Source organism: Stylophora pistillata, chromosome 3 (assembly GCF_964205215.1).
Source record: "Stylophora pistillata chromosome 3, jaStyPist1.2, whole genome shotgun sequence".
Lineage (NCBI taxonomy): Eukaryota > Metazoa > Cnidaria > Anthozoa > Scleractinia > Pocilloporidae > Stylophora > Stylophora pistillata.
The window spans coordinates 17,579,791-17,602,410 of record NC_142521.1 but is presented as its reverse complement, the minus strand read 5'-3'; the positions used below and the strand labels follow the sequence as shown (position 1 = coordinate 17,602,410).

The following is a 22,620-nucleotide window of genomic DNA, read 5'->3' as shown; positions in this document are numbered from 1 at the left end:
TTTATAAGGTCAAGTCATTTTCTTCTTTATCGATGTAATAACGTAATGGAAACAGCTTTTTGCCAGACATGGAAATATTCCAATATTCAACTACAAATTGTGGTTGACGTAGAAACATTTGTCTCCAAGTCAAATTCACAATAAGAGAGGTGACAGAAATTCTACTTGTAAAGTAAGATCGCCAAAGAAATAGGAAATGATCGACCAGATTATTATAACTTTTAACTGATGGCTTACATTAATAAAGGCTGATAATTTCGAAAGAAACTGTTTGGGGCTGCGTCGGTGGGAGTAACGAAATAATTTAGATATATCAACAAAGTTGAAATGGTAAATTGGCCACCGTAACGATTACAAAAGCTGACGTTTCGAGCGTTAGCCCTTCGTCAGAGCGAATAGAGGAATTGTGGGTTGTGTGTGCTATTAAAGGCAGAAAATGGAGCTACGTTATTGGTGGGAACATGGCAACGAGAAAAACATGAATAAATTAGTGGAAGGAAAAGCGTTCGTTGATCCCTGTGGGATCAACGGTAGTCTAAATCTTTCAAACCGGTAGTCTAAATCCCACAGGGATCAACGAACGCTTTTCATTCCACTAATTCATTCATGTTTTTTCTCGTTGCCATGTTCCCACCAATAACGTAGCTCCATTTTCTGCCTTTAAAAGCACACACAACCCACAATTCCTCTATTCGCTCCGACGAAGGGCTAACGCTCGAAACGTCAGCTTTTGTAATCGTTACGGTGGCCAATTTACCATTTCAACTTTGTTGATATATCCAGCTTACGTTAATGTTATCAGTTCTTGCTAGTTGCCAATTTTGTCAAAAACAAGATGACATGTTCAAAACGTTTACTTTCAGCACATCAAAATCTTGAAGGTCGAGGGAATACGAATCGCGATTTAGAAGCTGCATGCAATTATAACTACGCTCCTGATGGATTAATAATATTAATAATATCTGGGAAAACGAAAGCTGTGATGAAGAATGTCAATCGAAAATTTACATCTGAAAAATGTATGCACTTTTATAGCAAATTTCCATTTAATTTGTTGCTTGACGTACGTGCGTGACCTCAAATTGTCATGCATACGAGTTTCTTCCCTCGATGCCTTGAGGACAATTTACAAGTAGATGCACAAAATTACCTATTTCCGTTAATTAAGTCTCCCAATTGAATATTAAATACAAAGTTTTTAAGAAAAATATTTTAAAGCAAAGATGGTTTAAGGACTAAAAGCACACAAATGAAAGTTTCACAATGGCAAAAAATCAACAATAAATCCAAGTTAAGAACACCACAATTTTAGAAAAGAAATATTACGCTTTTTATCGCAGAGAAATACCTGGAAATGTTTATAAGTCTATGATATCATGTTAAGGATTTGTTTTGTTCGCTTCTTTGTGAACTTTAGGCTAAACCTGTATGTGATTTCCGGCAACATTCACTTACCATGTCGCGCTAAACGCTCGAAATTAAAACAATGATTGATTAAACTTTGATGTCAAGGCGCCAAGTTAATTAAACAATTAACCACACACGTTTCCACAGGCAGCGTGACTGCCCACGAGACCCGCCTACCAGCAGCGCATAATTGCAATTCCCAGTGGAATGAATTTCACTCAACCCTGCAAGCAATATCAGTCTCCATACAGGTCTCCTCACTAGCCCCTTACAAAGTAACAGACCTAGGTGTTAAACAGGCGCCAAAAACAAGCCGAGATAAACAAAATGCGCTAAAAACAAATTAACACCAATATTTGATCGTCATTGCTTGATGTGAAGCGCGACAGTGGTTAATTCAAAAGGTAAGAAAACAAGAACCTGTTCGAAAACGTTCATTATTTCACTACCAAACTTCCCATTTAGAGGCAACCTTTTTTCAAAAGAGAGAAGTCGCTCTTTGGAGTTACCATGGCGTCATTCCGTTAAGGTATAATTATACATTCTTACCTAGTCAATTTAGCTGGGCCTCGGTGTTTTTAATCGTTATTTAACGGAAAAAAAAAAGAGAAGCAAACAAACAGATGGAAAAATGAATGCAAAGAATTGAAAAGATATAACAAATCTCTTTCCGTGAGAAATTCCTTTTTTTTTTGTTCGTACTTTCATCGAAAAACCCGCAGCAATTGTTTACCCGAGAACACCTGCGCCGCGGGAAAATTTACAATAGAAACTAAATAACGTAAATACAATTTTAAAATGTATTCCGGGCTTAAAACAAAGAGGTTTTTCGACAACTGAAAGCCAAAGATAAAACTTTATCATTTACAAAGCTCGGCTGTTTGCTCAAAGTAACAGACTCTTCGACGATATAGCCCGGCTACCTTTCGGAAACAGTTGCCTTCGCAATAGTCACTCTTAATTTCGAATTCAGTCAGAACGGTAGAGTTTCACTTTTTTCCAAGAAATTTCCATATGTCTATTATTTTTTAGGGCCCTCTGGAAATGTTTGTGTTACGGTCAAGTTATTATCTTATCGTCACCTGTTTCAGGTAGATAAATTTCGTACAGGAAGAAATATATTGGACCGAAGGAAATTAACTATTGACGGCTTTTAAGTTACAGAAAATTTTCACCTTAAGAGAAAAATACAATCGGGATTTCATACACAAAGACAAAAAAGTGTCAGAGCAAAAGCAGCGATTATACCACGCCGGTCAACCTCCGAGAAGCTTTTAGCTCGATCCAAAATGTTGCGCTATTAGCTTCTTTAACCATCAAAATGTGTTTTGCTTACAAGGAGGCTATGTCTGGTAATTTGTATTTGTAATACGAATGGTTTAAAAAGCGACACGAAGAAAAGATTCTCGCTTCCGAGAAACAGGAAGATAATAAAAAGAAAGCGGTTTGTGACAGGTGGTCCGCTTAACCTAACAAACATGTCGAGAGCAAAACGAACTGGTTCTTGAGCAACATTTTTCATTTTTAGCCACTATCAACATCCTTTTCGACTTAAACCAAACGGCAGCATAATTACCCGATTCTTAATTAGTTTTTTTTGCTTCACAACTTCAGCATGCGTGGAGAAATCAATCAAATAATTTCTGTTCCAAGATAATCTGGAGAGAAGTCCTTCATGTCATAACAAAAGTTAATTGTATCAAGGTAGATAACCCTAATCACTACTTTGGAAAGGAAATCAGACGAAAAACTGCTTCTTGTTTGTGCCATAACACTAATAAATTAATCTGATGAATCAAAAATGCGACAACCAGTTTTGGTCGCCGAAGTAACAACATTTGAGCTTGATTAAAACGCTTCAAATTATTTAAAGCCTTTTCAGTACGTAGAGATCTAATCGGCTTTCTGCATATCATTAAACCTTGGCTCGCAAATGCCACACTAAGGATCTAAAACCGGTCGCAGTTCGTTCTTAAACATACTTAATGTACTTGTGGTAATGTTTACTTAAGGTAAATTGAAAGTCTCGTCTCCTCTCAACTGGGGACCTCTAAAGGAAAAACATTAAAATATCTAGTTGCTGCATCTGCGATGATTTTTCTTAAATCTTGCTCCATTAATCATATAAGAAAGTATAAAGGCACGAGAAGGAGAGCAGAATGTTTCACAGTTTGATACTTTCAAACTCGCCAAAACATCGGTTCACGGAATACAAATAGAGTTGAAAATACCTCAATCGTGGTATATTTTGCCGCATCCTAGCACATTTTTCTTGAAAAGTACACTGTCAAAACAGTTAGCTTCTAAATCAATAATGTAACAGGAAATGAAATCCCCAGTGCTGATAAAACCTTTGTGGTTCTTGACGATGACAAATCGCACGAAAAACAAAAAATTAAAAACAAGAAGTTCACTCTTCATAGGAGGAATGTGAGAAAGGGAAAATAATCTTTAACGGAACAAGTCCTTCAAAGATAAAACAATATCCTGATACCACTTCAAAAGATCATCTTTCAATCTTAGCTCAGGAACAATAATTTACGGCCATGAAGGATTTTCATCACGTTTAAACAATTACCAATTATACTTCACAAGGTAAATACAAATTTGAATTTCTTACATGTAATATTGCCACACTTATGGCCGTGATAAACGGCCGCAATGAATAACTTCACTCAGTTGTGAAACTGCGCGGCAAGAGACTTTAACAATCTCGTACGCCACAACACAGACTGCGTGATAACGTTACCCGTGATTTTACGTTAGCCGTGTTCTTGCATTCGTAGAATAAAAGACCAAGCCTCAGGTCGACTTTAAGAGGCTTCAGAGGGCAGTGCAAGTACCCGGCTACCCACAGGTGTTTGCAAAGGTCGTCTTTACGGCGAACAAATTGGAGGAAAATGGACAACTCAACATGGCGAAAAAGCATAAATTCGTCACAAGAGATGAACCATCGGATGCTACATCAAACACAGTCCGGTCAAGCAGTGATCGTGTTCCTGTCTTTACAGGGCGTCCTTATAATCTGCGCGAACTCGCTGGTGTTTTTATTGTTTGCAACCACAAAACATTTACGAACAAAGACGAACTACTGTTTGGTAAGTCTGGCAGCCAGTGATTTCTTAGCTGGACTTGTTTCGCTTCCATTAGTACTCCTCTGCTCTACGATTTATTCCAAACCCATCTGCACCAGCATGGATCTCTGCCATCGATTTCAGTCGTTCTCGACAATTCTTCACCTGCTGGTAGCGACAGCGGAGCGCTACTTTAAGATTAAAAGACCCTTTAAGTACAATATTCTGGTGACAAAGCGGAGAGTGTTGTCTCTCTTGATGGCTGTATGGATTTTCTCTCTGAGCGCTTCTTTTGTTCAACTCACATGGATCCTGCGCGACAACCAACATCTGACCCGAAAATTTGACTTTGGTTATTCCGTGTTTAGTTTAATATCGCTTGCGCTTCTGCCCTTTCTCATCATCGTCTGTATAGATGGCCACATTTTTTATTACATCCACAAGGAAAAGAAAATTAGGCGTGCCTTAACACAAGGGACTTTAATTGAGAAGAAAGACAGGGAAAAGAGAAGGAATGATAAAAAGGCACTGATAATATACGCTGTCATGACAATTACATTTGTGGTAGGATGGTTCCCCTATTTTATTATCACGCTGCTGACCGACGTTATAGCGGGCTACTCGACACCATTCGCCGCACAGATCATACTCTTGTACTTTAAATTTAGCACAGCCCTGATCAACCCTCTTTTGTACACCTTCTTTAAGACTGACTTTCGAAAAGCACTCCAACACTTGTTAGAAAGAGGCATTGGTTCCGATGGAAGTAACGAAGTAATAACAACTTCAGTGTAAAGCAAAGCTCTTCAGAAGTCAACGTTAAAATAGGTAATGAAATTCAATTGAAAAAAAAAAAAAAACCTTTAGGAGGCGCTGCCCATGGTGATAAAAAGCACCTACTGAATGTAATTCGTTGATCGCTGACAACCATGAAATATCACATTAGGAGAAAACAGAAGCAGACGAAATTTTTATTTTAGCATAATTCCGCAATAAAACCGAGAACGTAAAATAAAAGCGTTTTCTTTCCATTCAGTCTAACATAAAAACGTTTCTATGTTCTTGAAGTCTGTGCTGCGTTCCACTATCAACTCTTTTCTACTTCAGTCTTACTGACAAGAATCATTTTCACCTTCTATCTTTCAACCCGTAAAACAGAACTAATTTTCGCATAATAAATGTACAATTACCAAATCTCAATAAAATAGTTGGTTATTCACTCAACACCCTCCCCTACTATAACTACTGACTATCTCGGCTCTCTTCTTTATCAAAATTGACGAAGTTATCAAATCCCTTCTCTTAGGCAATGTAAAAAATATGACAGGCAAAATTTCCAAATACATAGTATCACTTTGTAATCTGAGATGGGAAAAATATATTCTTTGACAGAACCTCAACCTTTTTTGAATCTCAAAGATGGCCGCCACATAATTTCTTAAGTGGAAGACGCAACATAGCCTTGGGCTACTTATTTTTCCACTTAAGTTAACCTGTTTCCTTCCAATCCAAAAAAAATGTCTTGCTTTCTTCAGTGTGTTCATTATCAGAGGAATAAAGCGGCACGTCCCTCGCACGCACGCAAGCACGCACACACACGCACACACACACACACACAAAAAAACAAAACAAAACAAAAACAAAAACAAAACAAAAACAAAACAAAAACAAAAACAAAAACAAAAAAACAAAAAAAACAAAAAAAGGCGCCATTTCCACCTCTCCATTGCCATTTCTAGTTCTGTCCAGTTTTTTCTCAACGCGTCGAGGAGAATTGTCATGTTCGCAAAAGCAATATAATACAGCTTTTAAAATAATCATTCATATCGAGATAACAACGTCATGCAGTCTATTTATAACGTTAGATTTATCAAGGAAGATAACCGAGTGCCGCGCTGTTAAAACTGTTAAGCTTTGATGGGTGATAATGGTGCGCGCGCTTAACAGTAGATTTAGAGATCCAAGGCCTGAGTGTGTCTTGCGCAAGTTACTTTCAAGTAGCGGGTGAAACAAAAGATCACATACCTTGGATTTACATCATCGGCGAATATAACCAAATGATTCTCTCTAGCCTTGAACTTGACAAAATGAAACGACTCTTGAATATCACTCACTACTACTCGGGTTCCCATTGTGTTCAGTCCCATAATGAAGTTTGGCAATTTCTGGTAAAAATGAAGTAAAAATTCTTGATTGTATTAGTGAAATGACAAACAAATTATTTCAGTGATAACAATATATAGTCTCCCCGCGAGAGGCTGTTGTGCAGAACAAGTCGAATACGACCATACCTTGTTTTCACATTTGCGAAGGAGCTTCTTTTTTCCGAGGTCATAGATTCGTAACAGTCGTCCAACACCGGCTAAAAGGCGCCCCTAGAGTCACATAATACAAATATAAAGGACCTGTTACCTTAATGAAGTCCGACTAAGACTGCAGTTTTAAAAAAAACCAATGGAATTCGAGATGGATTCATATTTGGGTTGTCGGAAGTAAATTAATGTTTTCCAGTCGTAACTTTAAACCTTCAGTATTCCTCGTGGTGACTACACTGGCAAGTAAAATAGTTTGCAACTCGATACAGTATCGTTGTCACAGTTCATAAACTTCTGAGTTTAGTTGACACGTTTGGGCTAATGGAAGATGGTTCGGAATGCACTATTGCTTCACAACGACTGCAGTTGGTTTACATTAACGGTCCAAATGGCCGGTCAAGGAAGGCCCTTTGTAACTCCTTGATGGCGATACGGCGAATGACTGCTGCTCGTAAAAGCCTTGTTCCCAAAGTGCTCACCCTATACCCCTGGGTAAGGAACCTCAGTAGTGAGGATGATCGCCCTTTCACTATTGAAGAACAATACCTAGTTCACTGAAACGATTCTATTACGTCAAATGGCGTTTGAATGTTTCCAAAGAAAGGCAAGTGGACGGAAGCTAAGAGAGTGGAAGGTCTTAGTGTTCATTCTGGGAGTCTCAGATACGATTTAAAAAGGCGTGAAGAGGCAGCATTTGTTTGGGTTGCTAAAGCATAACAGTCTTCGAGTTCAGTAGTACACACCACGCCAAACATTTCTCATCCCTCCCCACATAAAAATTTATTTACCTCACCCTCCTCCCCCTTGACTACCTCAGCTAAGCTAGTCTAATTATCAACTAAACGAACCTGAAATGGAGTCAATGCTCCTGGAATGTCATCGACTTCTGTCTGAAATAAACAGAACAAATCAAAGAGCATGCATGAAAAGAGACCCTCTCAATAGAGAATAAAAGGAATTGACCTCAAATTTTCAGTGAGCACTTCTTGAAACATAAACATGCAATTGTTTGTCATATAATAAATAATAACAAATGAACGCCTCCCTACAAGTGGATCGTCTCGGTTACGCGCTCCCATTTCCACCAGTTTTGTAATACGTCAACGCCTGGAACAGGCTACAGGGTGTGTCGAAAATAAACTAATCCTTACCTTGTGGACAAACTCCAGTTTATATCCTCCATCAATCAACTCAGCAATCTTGTACGTGTATATATAGCCTCCTGCGCATGACCGCGGATTAAGTGAAAGATCCTTAGCCGTGCCAACTAACGCGTATGTTTCGTCAGGGCGGCAGGTGAAGTTACAAACGCATACACTGTGGAACAAAACCGCTGTCTCATCATTACAACACATTAAAAGTTGTTGGAGTCAAAACCAATCAAGAAATCGCCAAGGTTTGTAGAACAACGGTTAGGGACTTTATATAGGGACGTCTGAAGACTTTTACCCTGACCTATCTATTTATAGGAATCAAGGGGGAAAGAAATCTGCATCGAAATCAGCTGTTTAGTGACATCTGTTTTCTTTTGACTCCAAGTTCGTCAAACATAGCAGGTCTGAGCGCAAACTAACCTGACTGCGGATTCGTTCTGATCCAAGCAGACTTCGTCAACTGTTTCTCCCTAAAAGAAAATATAAAACTTCCGTTATGTAACTGATTCAAGTTTTGATACGCGGATAACCTTATTTGTTCTACGTATTGTCATGTAATGGAATCTGAGTGGAAAAATGGGAAAAAAAAAGGGTATTCTGCGTTGAATACCTTCTTAGCAATAAGTAAGTTTCTGTCGACAAAATGCGTACCACACGAAGTTTGCAAATAATCATCAGTCGACCATTTTTTCATTTTTCATTTTTCCTTCCTTTGATTTACCATATTGTATGATCGAGTTTCTCAACTACCTCGAAACTCCTCCACTTTACGTCTTATTTTTACTTTTTTTCAGAACTTGGGTGTAATCAAACATTGACTCGTGTTTTACGCAAAGGACAACTTTCAATCGAGGGCCTAAAGTGATCGAAGATTGTTTTTTTTTTTTTTGCATCGGTTTTGCTTCACTATGTTTGGTGATAGGTCCAGGATACTCGCAACATTCTCTTAACCAATCAGATAGAAAACGGAGACCAACGCGACTTGATCACGTGGGTCATTCGCGTTTTCCCGCGCTATCCTTAACTTCTCATTGGTTCATCGTGACATTTTCTTTCGTTCCATTGACCGCTGTGATGTTATACTTTTTTCTTAATGTTTACAACACTCCTAAGCACATTAACCTTAATAGGGTCCAGCATTCTCAAACAAGATGCCCACATTCCTGGTCCTGCTTTTGGAGCACCAAACTGCAGCTCAGAGAGATCCTCACTCAGAAACTCAGCCGCCATTTGTGCAGCAAGCTCCTTCTCATCGTCGCCAGCAGCCTCGACCATTTCCTGAAATCCAAACGACCAACAGTAAAAGATCACCTTCTTATTTCTTCTTTAAAAGTTAGCACCACCAGGACAAAGTTGCCAACTTAAAATGTCGATGTAAACTGATGGCGTTTTCTAACCGAAGCTTCTTCGTATTGGACGAGGTTGCGCAAAACATAGTCAGGTTGCGCAAACTATAGTGAGGTTGCGCAAACCATAGAGAGGTTGCGCAAACCATAGTGAGGTTGCGCAAACCATAGTGAGGTTGTGCAAACCATTGTGGTTTGTCAGTGACGAGGGGACCAATTCTTTACCAAAAGTCTTATTTACGTAAAACAAAAGCTCGAACAGGTAACTGATAGGCGACACACTGGCAAATCTCAATTTTTGCTACAACCGAGCTCCAGAACTTCTTAAACATTCCAGTACTGAGTGTGTTAGTCATAATTATTCTAGGAAATCTCTCAAAGATCAAATTGCAGTAAGAATTGACCTAATATCCTGTACATACCTCGGCAATTTGCTGCTTCTTTTCTTCTTTGGCTGCATCAGTGAAAGCATTATGATCGCTCTCTATGATAACTAAATTGTTACTCTGGGGGTGGATGACAAATTTCCTTGGGGTGTACCGCAAGGGAGTTGCCACTTGATTAAAGACTGCGCCCAGTTTCTCGAGGGCTAAAATCCTTTGAAAATAAATGACCAGAAATAAATGAAGAGTTAGATAATAACGTCAAATTTATTGCTGTCAAAATTCAAACCCAGCACAAATAACGAGTTTAATCCATAAATTAATTGTCTACCAAATGAAAATCGAGTGAGTGAGTGAATAGAACCCCATAGTATGACTACGTCATACCATGAAGTAAAAATGCTCCCTTAAAAGTGCCAAGTTCGAATGTTTCCGTCGAATTTTTTTTTACAGAAAACTCTTCCATTAATGGTTTGCAAGATTCAAGAATCGAAGTATTGAAGAAGATTGAAATGATGAAGTAAACGGAAACAGTAACACGGTTAAGAATTGAGACAATTGGTAACTAGCATCGAATTTCTGTAAACAACATCAGCCTTGAATCAAAGGAAATGATCACCGGCTGAATAAGCTCTTTCCATTGATTGTTCATCAAATTCTCCTTGTCAGTACCTTTGAAATTGTATGGAGAACAATTCGGAGAATATAGATACTTCAACGTTAGGGTGGTAAAGGGTCAAAGATTATAAATTATACTTAGAATTTTACGGCAAATGATTTTCTCTTCAACCCACCTCAACGTGTTGGCAGAGATGGCTACAATTCCCTCAGGACATTGTTCGGACGAGAAGCTGGAAGCGTATTCCAGCGTTTCGTAAGACAGTGGAGTAAGATGGAATCTCGACTGATAAGAATAACTCAGCCATGAGCGACTTGACATGGCTAGAACCTGCAAGTACAAAACAGAAAAATCGAACTCAGCAAATTACATCAAATAATAACAGCAACAGAACATTGGCAACGATTTGATGTATAAACAACTCGGATGTTCCAAAGACTACGGACAAGTAGCGGAAATACGCGAACGGAATCTTTTAATTTAAACGTGTAACTTTCATCACACTATCTGTGATTGATACGAAAAGACTCGCGTAAACCTCTCCATAAATTGTGTGCAGAGCTGCAATTAATTCTGGCTTGGTGACTAAGGTTTTCGCGCGCTTTAAGCAGTCTGCTTGTTTTTTAATTAGAAGCTCTGTAGCTACAACAATTTAGCTGCACTGGAGCAATGGGCTCATTGAGGCATTTTTTCCTTTCATCTGACTACCTATTGCAATTTTGCTGTGGTTCTGTTTTACGTAATAAAAATGCGTTCTTCTGCAAGGAACCTCGCTGGAAAATTAACAGCGAAAATGCTTCATAAAATTTTCGCAACGTCAAATATGTCATCCTCGATCAAAAAGGTTATAGTCGTAACTGATAGAGGAACTCACCGCATCTGACCCGTGCATTCGAACTTTAAACAGCTTCACAGCTTTCGAACCAAGATATCTAAATAAAAGCAATAAAAAAGAGTAATTGAAACAACGCTATCGGTTCAACTCTGCTTTACCGAAAAAAGCACAAGATTTATGTACACATACATGTAGCAATCTTCAAACTTCGCTACAAAAAATTAATGCTGACTCTTTCGCACTGTTTACTGTGGCCCGAGTATTGAAACGAATTTCAACTTAAGTAGAGGTTTTTTGACAAAATTAAGTGGAGGTTTTTGACAATGTTAAAAGAATGCTCTATAAGGGGCTTGTTTGGAGTATAAACATCGTTCTTTCTTTTCATAGACACGCAGCTCTAGGCAATCTGGGCGTTGTTCACAAAAATTAACGTTCAGACAGAACGCTTACATTAGCTAAGTTGAGGCCATGTTGTAAGAGAAGTGCGTTTCTACCAACAACAGCTAAACTTAATGTAAATGCCAGCCCTCTCGTTGTTTTTCTGTTATTATTTTTTAGGGCGACACACAACTGTCTCTCTCAGAAGACCACTCCATTCCAGGGATACTAACTTTGGCCCTGACCGAAAAAATGCCGTCTTACAACCTCTGTAGCAATTGGTTTCCTTAATAGTCGGGACACCGTTAAGCGGGGAACACTCTTTGGAGTCCACAACATGTTCTCTGAATGCTCCCTTTCAATCCAAATCTCTTCCTACCTTGTTCTGGTGTCGGAGAGATCTCCAGTGACCAAATCTAAAACTGTTCGAAGAAGAACACCATTCTGCGAAAACCAGAAAATAGAAATGTCACCTCAACACTAGCACACTAAAAAAAGTCCCTAGTCAGTCAACAGAGAAACTTAGCACCGCGTCTACATGAAGTGGCAAACGTCAGCTTGCCCTTTCACGTTTCACGTAAAATAGCATAAACCTTACTACTTTAGCTTCGCGTACGCTCACGTCATGGTGAATTTGAAAGCGCCCTTGTATAACTTAAAACAATCCAGACAAACTGTCATGAATATTAATTTTGAAAAGGGAGGTAATGTTATACAAAACATGAAACCAAATTTTCACTATTACTAAAATTTTATGGTTTACTTACTTTATTCAACTTATAAATTGTATCATATTTGTATTTTATATAATTATAGACTAAATTAGTTTAGGCAGGTCCACATCAGCTGTAAAGTTGCGTAAATTTTTAACCTGCGTTATAAAATAAAGTTATGTGTGTGTGTGTGTGTGTGTGTGTGTGTGTGTGTGTGTGTGTGTGTGTGTGTGTGTGTGTGTGTGTGTGTGTGAGTGTGTGTGTGTTACTTACGGCAAACGCGTAACAAGTTACTTTAGCGTAGAAACGCTATGCGCAACCGGCAAACGTGAGAAAATGACGGGAAAAATAAGGTCACGCAGTCACTCTTGCCGTTCACGTTTCACGTAAACGCCGTGCTAAATCTCTCTATTACTTACCGCCAGGAGGGGAGGTGGGGGGAGAGTCAGATGATTTTTTGGGATCACATGGTTTTCAGGGGGAACGGAAGGGGGATCATTAGTCTTTAACAAAGTTTATAGGGGAGAACTATAAATCGACTGCCGGCGAAGGGGAACATATGAATGCTGAAGAGCCTTAGAGGGGAGGGGGGGGGAAATTTTGTTACGACAACCAAAATCCTCCGACTCCTCTGGCGATAAATAAAGAACGGTCTCTTTAAAAAAAAAAAACCAACAAACATACCGAGAGTCCAATGTTGAGAAAGAGTCCACCCTGTCTGCCAGATTCACTCTCCAGACCCATTTCCACAATACACAGTGACTCTGGCATGGCGGGCAAAGCCTGCATACTGAGTGGCTGAAGACAATCCTGCGGGTCTAGGGATATCACCCGCACAGTGTTGTCACTAAGACCAATGGCTAGAAACCTGGACCGCTGCTCTCCCGAGGGAACCGTGCCGAGAGCCATACACTGCACATCAGAGGACATTTCCTTTCGTTCAGTGTACTCGTTAAGTTGGCCAGACTGAAAACGAGAAACAGCAAATATCAAATAATGATAACATTGATGGGATTTTCAGGGGTTTCATTAACGTAACTGGTTTTCACAGGCGGGCAAAACTTTTTGAATTGAACTTCTTTATAAGATAAACTTTCCTCCACCTCCAGATGGTCAAATCAGGTGGGCAAAACCGTCCTCACAATCGGTCAATTTGTCCGGTGCCCGGGCCTGAATGAAACCCCTGGGTTTTTCAGGGGTAATACAAGCACTTTGAAACAAATATTGTAAATAAACACAGTGTTAAAAAATCCCAACTGCCGGAGACAGACCATTTGTATACATGCATGTAGAGAGAGAGCCAAGGAGATGAACTCAGGAAACGGAGAAAAAATCCATTGAGAAGCAGAGTGGAAGGCTGGAATCCAGGACCACCAGATTTCAACCCCAGTACCCTGACAACTCGGCCACACTGCTTCCACAAATCAGTTTTGGATTCCTTCCACTCAGTGTTTTCTTCCATTAGCGCTGTGACCGTGTTGGCAGAAAAAGTCCCTCAACACGCTTTCGTGAGAAACCAAGTGTGCCGGCATTCCGAAATGACTGCATAAAAAGTCAGTGACTGAAGTAAGAAAGTGAAAGCAAAAATTGACTCACCGGATCCATTTCAAAATAAACAATTTCTCCTCCTGTCAAAGCGATGACAACCTACAGGGCAAATCAACCGTAATGTTAGTGAACAAAACACTTCCTAATTCTTTGCCTCTCTTACATCTGTTTTGAAATCAGTGGTGTTCCTTGCAATCTGATTCCCAGAAGTGTGAATTACTCACGAATCGCACTACTTTTTGTTCTAAATCACATCTTTTTCCCAGCCAATGAGAAAGAAACAAAAAACAAAAAAACAACAATCAGATTGGTTATAGGGTAGGCTCTTCTCGGCCAACTTACTTGTCTCTCGTTCACAGCACATTTCACAATTGTCTTCTTTCCCGGAGTTTTCCATTCATTTACACGCTTGTCAGCCCTTATGTGTCGGATGCCTTCAGAATAAACCTAACAAATGTAACAAATAAATATTATCAGTAATAAAAAGTAAACCATTAGAGTCATCAAACAGTTCCTATCACGGCTATAGTAACCTGCTGCATCAAGAAAGTGGCCCTAAAATTTCACCCCAGCAAAGGCGTTTGTTTGAGAGAACATTAATTTCATCAACTGAACAACATTTGAATCAAAAGCACAAAAATCTCCATAAATATAACCGTTTCTAGCACCTTTGACGGGTAATCATCATCATCATAAACTTTATTTCATCTCGAATTTTAGAGTAGCTTGTTGGAGCTAATATCTTCGAGAAAACATAAAATGGAGATTGTCTATATATATTCATAAATATATCTGTACAAGATCTAAAATACTAACTATACTAAAATATACTAAGATACACAGTGTTTATAAAAACAATTATGTAAAATACACAGTATTTAGAAATATAATTATGTAACATATCAGTAGAAATTAACAGAAGAGTGAAGATTAGCGGGAGCGACTATACAAAGATACGGCCTTGAATTAACTTTCTAAAGTCTTTAAATGCACTCATGCGGATATAGTCAGGCAGTGTATTCCATAGCCTAGCTGAGAAGTATGAAATGAATTAAGGCCATAACTAGTTGTTCTAGGTTTTCTAAGTGAGATAAAAAGAAGTAATGAGACAAAAGAAGTAAAAACTAAACTGATTTGTCCACATACCTGTAAGAGAGCATCTTCGCCCAGCTGTGAGCATGAAAGAGTGGGTGTGGTACCAAGAAAACCACTATCAGTAACTTCTTCTACTGTCTCTCCAATAGACAACACCAAGGTAGCGTTTATGAAAGACACCACAATGTACGAGTCAAATTCATCTGCAAGAGAGGCGAGGATACAAGTTAATGAATTACCACACCACAAGACAACAATCAGTATTTCTCTTACATGAGCAAGTCAAAATGAAAAAATCAGTACATCTAAGTTACAAAAAACCAACACCACATGAAATCAGAGGGACTATCACTGCCTGATTTCTTTATAGGGGACCAATGAATTTTGTTTCTCTTGTCTGGCAAACAATACTGAACAAGAGGAACTGCCTGAGTTTGTCTAAAATTCTTAAGCCCCTTTAATAGTTACACAAACATGCAGAGCTCTCTCTAGGATTCTTGTCATGGTACAGCCACATTGGACACTGGACATGTACATGTTTCAGGTCAACTCCGGTGCAACATTGATGATGACAATAATAATGATAATGATGATGATGTCTGTGATAACCATAAACCCCAGAACAGCCAACTTGTCGTTCCAGCAAATCCTACCTTGTGTATGGGTTTTGACTGTCCAAACAGCATTGGGATTGCCAGGCAGCTCTGATACAGCCATTTCAGAAACCTAAAGGATTTGAAACATCAGATTTGTTCTCAGTACAAGATTTTCATTCAAGCCACAACTTCCCACAAAAATTTCTCTGAAACAATATCATAACAAATGGTGCTTCCATTACCTCCAAACCGTGCCTTAAGACTCTCATTGATGAGCGAGGTCCTCTGCCACAGGCTGCATACAGCTGAGGAGTATCTTCATTAGCAAGGTCAGCAATCTGAGGGAGAAAATCAAACTCAATTCAACAAAAAAGGAAAGAAAGTTGGCACATTTCTGGCAAATACAATTGAGCCTCAACTATCTGGACTTGTGGGGACTAGGCTGAAAAGAACAGATAATCAAGAGTCAGGAAAATAGAAAATATGAATATTAATTAGCTAAAAAATAAAACTGAATAAAGCACTTTCTCAAATCATAATGCATCATTGTTAACATTTGCCAAAATGCCCAGACATAAATTAGCATGAGCATGTTGCTATTATTTTATATCATTCTATGAGGTTGCATTGCTGGAATAGCATCAACCTTTCACATTTTACAGATTTTGAATGTCACTACTTAATATTCAAAAAAAGAAAAAAAAAAAAGGGGGCCAGAGAAGTAAGTCTGGATAATTTAGGTCTGAATAATCAAGGTTTGACTGTACTTCAAGACAAATATTACCATTTTAAGTTGAATGAGGCACAAAAAAACAATAATATTATTAACCATGGCTGTTGCAAATGATACAGAGTACTTTCATTGATTTTTCCAACAAGGATCGGTACAAAGTTATTGAGCCTCCATATCATTCCAGTTTACCTTCAACAAATCAAATATTCCATACCTGGCAGGACATAACTGGAGCCAAACTCTCAAGTTCATCCACAAGAACCAAATTTTTAAGACCTCTTGGAGAGAAGAAGAAAGTGGTTCCCTCTTCAAGCTTCATTGCACTGGAGAACTCAGGCTCATCATCATCATCACCAAGATGTGCAATCTGATACAGATAGCTGAAATATGGGTCACAATGACATTAATTGGAGGGTTCAGAGGGAGGGGAACAGCAGAAAGGTTTTGAACTTAGGGGAACAAAATATTTTGAGAAACAAATAAAGCACCACGTAAAATTTTACATGGAATTGCATAGTTGAATAAAATCTCGCATTCCATTTGGTTATCAAAATGAGGAACAGAGAATGGAATTGCGAGTTGAAAATGAGGCCACATGATATTGATTGGTATCTGAGTGTGTGCTCAGGATAAAAGAAAATTTAACATTGATTTTTTTCTTTTTTTATTTAATTATGCAATTCAAGTAAAATCCATGTAAAATTGCACTCATGAATGGCTTTCATGTGCAATTTAATGCAGAATTCCCTCCTCAGGTACTGAATTTTCCCATGCACTGCCTTTGATGTTTATACAGATTGCATTGCAAAGATTCTCTACTTACTGGTTTCCAAACTCTGAGGCAGTGAAAAGGAAACCTGTTTTGAGCACACACATGGCAGAAGCAACTGGCACTGTGTCAAAGTACTTCAAACGGATCTCTGTAACCTGAAATCAGCCAAATATAGATGCTACTCAACAAATAGATTCCATGATGTCATGCATCTGTTCAATAAGAGATCACAGATGACAGCAACATGTGGTTAGAACAAAAAATGGCAAACAAGGCACAGCTGAGTGTATCAGTGATGTTTTTACCACATTTTGATGTCATTTGCGATCTCTTACGAACAGACCCATGACAAAAGAGAATCTACTACTGAACACCTACCACAAAATGGAATCTCATTGTTTTATATCTTACTAAAGAAGCAAAAGAATGTTGATGGTGACCTCATCCATACATTTTTTCTCTAATACATCATAAGAACCAATCAAAATGTATGCATGATTCAGCTTATTGCATAGCTAGTCTTAATTGTGGTATACCAACCTGTAGTTAAACAATTACCTGCAACATAATTATACTTGAATCTATTACTTACCATATCTTCATCTATTTCCATGGTAACCTTGAAAATGTCGCCTTGTTCTGTTTGCATCAAGAAGAAGAACATGGACTAAAAGAAACAGAATTCTATTACTTCAAGTACCACCATACAGTTATTGCTGAAAATCACGGCCGTGTTAGCATACAAATGTACATTCATTAAAACAAATTATGTGTAAAGCAAACAAGTGTATTGAAAAATTAGGCTGAAAGCAGTTATAATGTTTTCATAATATTACCAAGTAACTGAGTATCAAACATACACCTTGTATAAATTATGTACTACCTTGGTTTTGTGAGTTGCCCAACACACAAAGATCATGCCACGTTCTGGGTCATCCAGATCATACTGAAAACAAACAAAGAAAACAAACTCAAATGGAAAAAAAATGTTTAAGTCGCTGCAACTAACTTACAAGCAATTGAGTTACCCATTGTTAGGTCACAGACACAACATGGTTTCAGGTTCACAAACCTTTCTTCGTGGTATGGGCATGCGAATATCTAGCTGATCACCAAAATTTTTGTACGTGATGTAGTTTTCAGAGCAAACCAGTACTCCACTTGGCCCGTCATTTCCTCCAGGTACTGCTATGAGAAGGTTTCCATGTTCTTCAAGAGGTTCACTATATTTACGCACCACATGGTTCAAGCCCAGATCCAGTTCATAAAATGTCAGGGTTTGTTGAGTGGTATGTACAGCTTCTCCAGTGGGGTCAGTATCTGCATCCTAAATATACAAATGTCCATCATTAAATGCTATGAACTACTGTGATAATGATAACAATACTAATAAAAAGAGTGATAGGGATAAGATAAGAATAGGGGAAACAACAATGATAATGGAATTAAAAAAAGGTAAACAGGAAGCACCAAAAATGTCTTTCATTTCCAATGATGTGCCAACACATGTTTGGTGACTGCTGTAAACAAGTGAAATTCTTGTGGCCCAACACTCATATACTGTAAGTCATTTCTTGCTTCAAAAATTCCAGTTTAGCTTTCCTCCAATTAAGAAGAACTCCTCGATGCTGTTGAAAATCTCCCAAATGTTCATTCAAAAAATGTCAAGTGAATAATCAAATTTTCTTAATTAATGTGTACTAATTACCCTTTTCAGTCAGCTTTTTTAAGGAGCCTACATGTAAATTTATATCAATGCAAATCTTAAAATCATAATCAGTTTTCACTATTATTCTTCAGTGCATGGAACAAAATAACTACCTCATAATCCATCTCTAAACAGGCAAACATTGGATTTTCAAACCCAACATCAACCCCCACAGTATGATAGACCAGTGTGTGGGATTTGTGAGCCTCAAGAGGAGATGAAATTGTGAGACGAGCAGCAGCATCTCTGTTCAGGATATAAACTAACTTCTGTTTTTCCACAGCACCTGGAAGATGCATGAGATTTTTTACATTATTTCCATTATTAATTGAAAATGACTGTCAAACTCTGAAACCAATAAACATTTTTTATTAGTGAATATCATCTCTAGAATGTTTACTGCATCACTACCAGTCACACATGAGATTAGAACATACAAGGAAACCACAACACCACAACCTATGACTGATGACCCTATAACTACTAAGATCTGATTTTTAATTCTCCTATCTAGCCACTACAAATTTCCTTCAGTTGTAAAGTAGTTCCCGGTATTTGGTGTCAGACCAAGATAACAACTTTTACCTGTTAGGTTTGAGTATTCTCATTACCTGTTGGCTGGACAATGTATGTATGGATATTATAGGGAGAACTTACATGTCAATCACTCCTGGGAACTACAAGGTTAATGATTATATCTGTTTAGCTTCCTTTTCTCAAACTTTCCAAAAATATTTCTGATCTTCATATTTTTTGTAGTTTGTTTATCAGTTAACAATGTACATGATCATCATCATTTAACCACTATTGTCCTATCACTGCAATCTATTTTTTTATTTGATTCATCTAAATGTGACATCAATCCTCACAAAGAACAATAACCACAAACTCAACTTTCTGTTAACTGACAAAAAATCATTAATTTTTTTTCATTAAGTGACCAACTAGAGTAATGTAAAAAGCTACAAGTGCATGCAAGTGAAATATAATGATTCACTGACTCCTCTCTTCTTCTCGTCTTGTTAGTCTTGCTGATATCTTTACTGAGTTTGTTTTCTTTCATACTGAGAATTGCATTAAACATACCAATCAAAATAGCTCGACCTTTGGGGTCAACAGCTAAGTACTGGCCTGGAACAATACGGCGACAACCACTTTTACCAAATGTTTCCTGATGAACCTAAAAATAAGACAGATGGCAGAGACATAAACATTTTTAACCAGCTTTCCAATTCCCATGATATACACAAATTTACTACCATGCTTTAATTACCTTCTCAAAAGTATTCTTTGAAGGTATGTATTCAAGAATAACTATCCTTCCAGAATCACTTCCAACCACCACATAATCTAAAATAAAGAATAGATATTCAAAGAGAAGTATATTGAAATAATTGTGATAACTACAACAGTTAATGGGAGATGCAGTGGCCTCATGGTTAGCGCGCTCTACACTGGATCGAGTGGTCTGGGTTTGAGCCCTGGCCAGGGACGTTGTGTTGTGTTCTTAGGCAAGCCATTTTACTCTCACAGTGCCTCTCTTCACCCAGGTTTTTAAATGGGTGTTGGTAAATCTAATGCTAGGGGGTAACCCTGCAATGGACTGGCATCCCATCCAGCAGGGAGTAGAATTACTCCTAGTCGCTTCATGCTTCAGAAACTCAAGTTAAGCACCAGCCTGATGGGTCACTTGGCTCATAAACAGACATACAACACGTTCTTGTACTAACACTCACCCTTTGAACCTCCAGTGAGTCTAAAAGCAATGAGATCTCTAATAACACCAAACATTTCCATGGCTAGCAGAGGAAACACCTTGCCAGTGTTGGGGTCAGGACGAAGAAGCTCAATGATCTTTCCTCTGGAAATAACAATCTCCTGCTGCTTAGAGCCTGAGAAATTACCATGGATTGCATGATTAATGGTGGATGCTTTCTGAAGAGTCAATGCATACAGATGCATGGTGACCTGAAAGAATCAGAGAGAATATTGTAAGTAAATGGTCATTAATAATGGTAATTTAACTGAGAGGAGTACAATTTAGGCTGAAATCAGACACGTGATTTCAAAATCGAATGAGCGCATAGCACTCATTCAATTTGAAATCACAAGTATGATTTCAGACCAAAATTGCACAACACGAGGTTCGGTTACCACTTTATTACATCTATTTTGAAATCACCCAAATACAAGACTTGGTCAATTCAAATATTTTATCGATGCAGTACTGAGCCGGTTTTTAAAATATACAAAACAGAAAGACTGACATCATGTGTCAAAAACTCAGTCAAGCGTAAAATGATGCAATTTAGAGCAAAAAATTGGTGTAATTTGTGAATAAATTGCTCCAATTAGAGCCAATCAGATTACGGGGACCACCAGTGATTTTCAAAATAAATTAATCTTTTTATCCAGAGGAGTGACTACAATATATAATTTCTCCCTACATTATCATTTTGAATCAAATATTAGGGTGACGGGAATAAAGGAAATGATCATCAACTAAAAAAGCTCTCAATTATTTAAATTTTCTCCTTGTTAGCACCTTAGGAAATGTAAAGAGAGCAATAGAGAGAATATGCATTATGATCAGTGATGCTAGGGTGTCAATTAGTCCAAGACTAAATTGTACCCATCAAACAAAACAGACATTGATTTATCTAGCATCATGGTCAGAAAAATACAAGATAACAAAAGTACTTGTTGTATGCTTCAGCTTACAACTGATTTCAAGCTCTTTAGACCTCACAATTTCAAAATTTTCTAAAAGCCAACATGCATGTATGGCCTCAGATACATGTACAAAGCAGGCATTTAATCTAAATTGGACACTTCCTTCACATTACTTTCAATGAATCACTACATTATAGTTATGGATAAGAAGGGTAATCTGAAGCACAATCAGTAATTCATCAGACCAAATGACCCTGGCAACAAGTTCTCATCTACAGCTAAACCTGGATTAGATCCCATTAACTTCCAGAAGTGATTGACACATATCTTTTTACTGTTTACTACAATTTCCATATATTAGCCAGCAAAAAGGTAATGAGAATACTCAAACCTATTATCTTTACCTAACACCAAATTCTTGTCACTAATTCATCGGGAAATGTGTAGCAGCTAGAAGGAAGAAGTCAGTCAGATCATAGGAGTTATAAGGCTACTCAGGTTTTGAACTGGCTGGACAAGTAGTGTAAGTTAGTGGCCTAATTTTGAAGGTCATGCGGCTTCACTGTTAGGAACAGAGTGCTTTGCGCTATGACACACTCAGTGATGAGAAACCATAGGTTCGGTTAATCAGCTTGGTTCCATACACAGATCATACGGCCTCTGATTTATAAACAATAACGAAAACCTTCCGCTACGATGAAAAAGCTTTCAAAATTTATGCAGACCTCAAAAATACAAACATTTAAATCAATGTAGATACAATCGATCGTGTGTAAAGTTCATCAATTGCCTGATTGGTAATCTTCCAAGTAAGTTTAAATAATGGGGAAAATCGATCGAAAGTGTAAACATTTCGCTACTATCAACAGATTTAGCTCGTGTTAGAGGTCAAGCGATCATTTCATCGACACATTTGTCCCTCTTTGCATGGAAATATCAACTGAATGTAGCGATCTAGCAATACAGTGGAACGACCTTAAGTCAACCGATGTAACCCTGAAACGCTGGAACGAAAATTTCGTTAATAGAACGAGAAACTCAGATCTGCATATCAACACTGATCATATGTCAGCCAAAACGACTCAACAAAAGTTATCGCTGATTTTTGCCCGATTACGCTATTCACTTACTTTGAGGCTTCAAAACGTGAAAAAATAGCTGCTAACGTCCTTGGGAGGTGCAAATTATCGCAGAAGATGGTGAACTACCTGCTAGATGCTAGCAATGAAAGCCGCCATGAACATCAAACCCACGTGCGGTCATGCGCATGG

General features: G+C 38.2%; 2 protein-coding genes across 4 annotated transcripts in view; one reads left to right on the top strand and one right to left on the bottom strand.

The window, feature by feature from the left end:
* LOC111342090 (histamine H2 receptor-like) overlaps window positions 1–6,089 on the top strand; it is a 19,503-nt gene extending 13,414 nt beyond the window's left edge. Inside the window, exons 1-2 of one of the 3 annotated variants that reach the window (XM_022949142.2) lie at window positions 1,564–1,811; window positions 4,194–6,089. In XM_022949142.2, the coding sequence (XP_022804877.2) occupies window positions 4,308–5,276 (969 nt within the window). In that variant the 5' untranslated portion in view covers window positions 1,564–1,811; window positions 4,194–4,307 and the 3' untranslated portion in view covers window positions 5,277–6,089. Of the gene's footprint in view, window positions 1–1,563; window positions 4,003–4,193 lie in introns of those variants that run through there. The other 2 variants (XM_088753677.1, XM_088753678.1) reach the window with 2 other exon arrangements.
* Window positions 1–22,620, bottom strand: part of LOC111342079 (splicing factor 3B subunit 3) — a 27,143-nt gene extending 4,523 nt beyond the window's left edge. The window contains exons 1-26 of the mRNA XM_022949121.2: window positions 22,480–22,620; window positions 20,413–20,644; window positions 19,950–20,026; window positions 19,763–19,856; window positions 18,790–18,962; window positions 18,041–18,295; window positions 17,852–17,914; window positions 17,561–17,635; window positions 17,020–17,123; window positions 16,411–16,576; window positions 15,706–15,801; window positions 15,521–15,593; window positions 14,919–15,070; window positions 14,115–14,219; window positions 13,821–13,871; window positions 12,909–13,190; window positions 11,891–11,955; window positions 11,173–11,230; window positions 10,474–10,628; window positions 9,719–9,893; window positions 9,073–9,228; window positions 8,371–8,420; window positions 7,948–8,113; window positions 7,645–7,686; window positions 6,773–6,856; window positions 6,507–6,646 (exon numbers count right to left, since the gene is read on the bottom strand). Of these exons, the coding sequence (XP_022804856.1) occupies window positions 6,507–6,646; window positions 6,773–6,856; window positions 7,645–7,686; window positions 7,948–8,113; window positions 8,371–8,420; window positions 9,073–9,228; window positions 9,719–9,893; window positions 10,474–10,628; window positions 11,173–11,230; window positions 11,891–11,955; window positions 12,909–13,190; window positions 13,821–13,871; window positions 14,115–14,219; window positions 14,919–15,070; window positions 15,521–15,593; window positions 15,706–15,801; window positions 16,411–16,576; window positions 17,020–17,123; window positions 17,561–17,635; window positions 17,852–17,914; window positions 18,041–18,295; window positions 18,790–18,962; window positions 19,763–19,856; window positions 19,950–20,026; window positions 20,413–20,638 (3,083 nt within the window). The 5' untranslated portion in view covers window positions 20,639–20,644; window positions 22,480–22,620. The remainder of the gene's footprint in view (window positions 1–6,506; window positions 6,647–6,772; window positions 6,857–7,644; window positions 7,687–7,947; window positions 8,114–8,370; window positions 8,421–9,072; window positions 9,229–9,718; window positions 9,894–10,473; window positions 10,629–11,172; window positions 11,231–11,890; window positions 11,956–12,908; window positions 13,191–13,820; window positions 13,872–14,114; window positions 14,220–14,918; window positions 15,071–15,520; window positions 15,594–15,705; window positions 15,802–16,410; window positions 16,577–17,019; window positions 17,124–17,560; window positions 17,636–17,851; window positions 17,915–18,040; window positions 18,296–18,789; window positions 18,963–19,762; window positions 19,857–19,949; window positions 20,027–20,412; window positions 20,645–22,479) is intronic.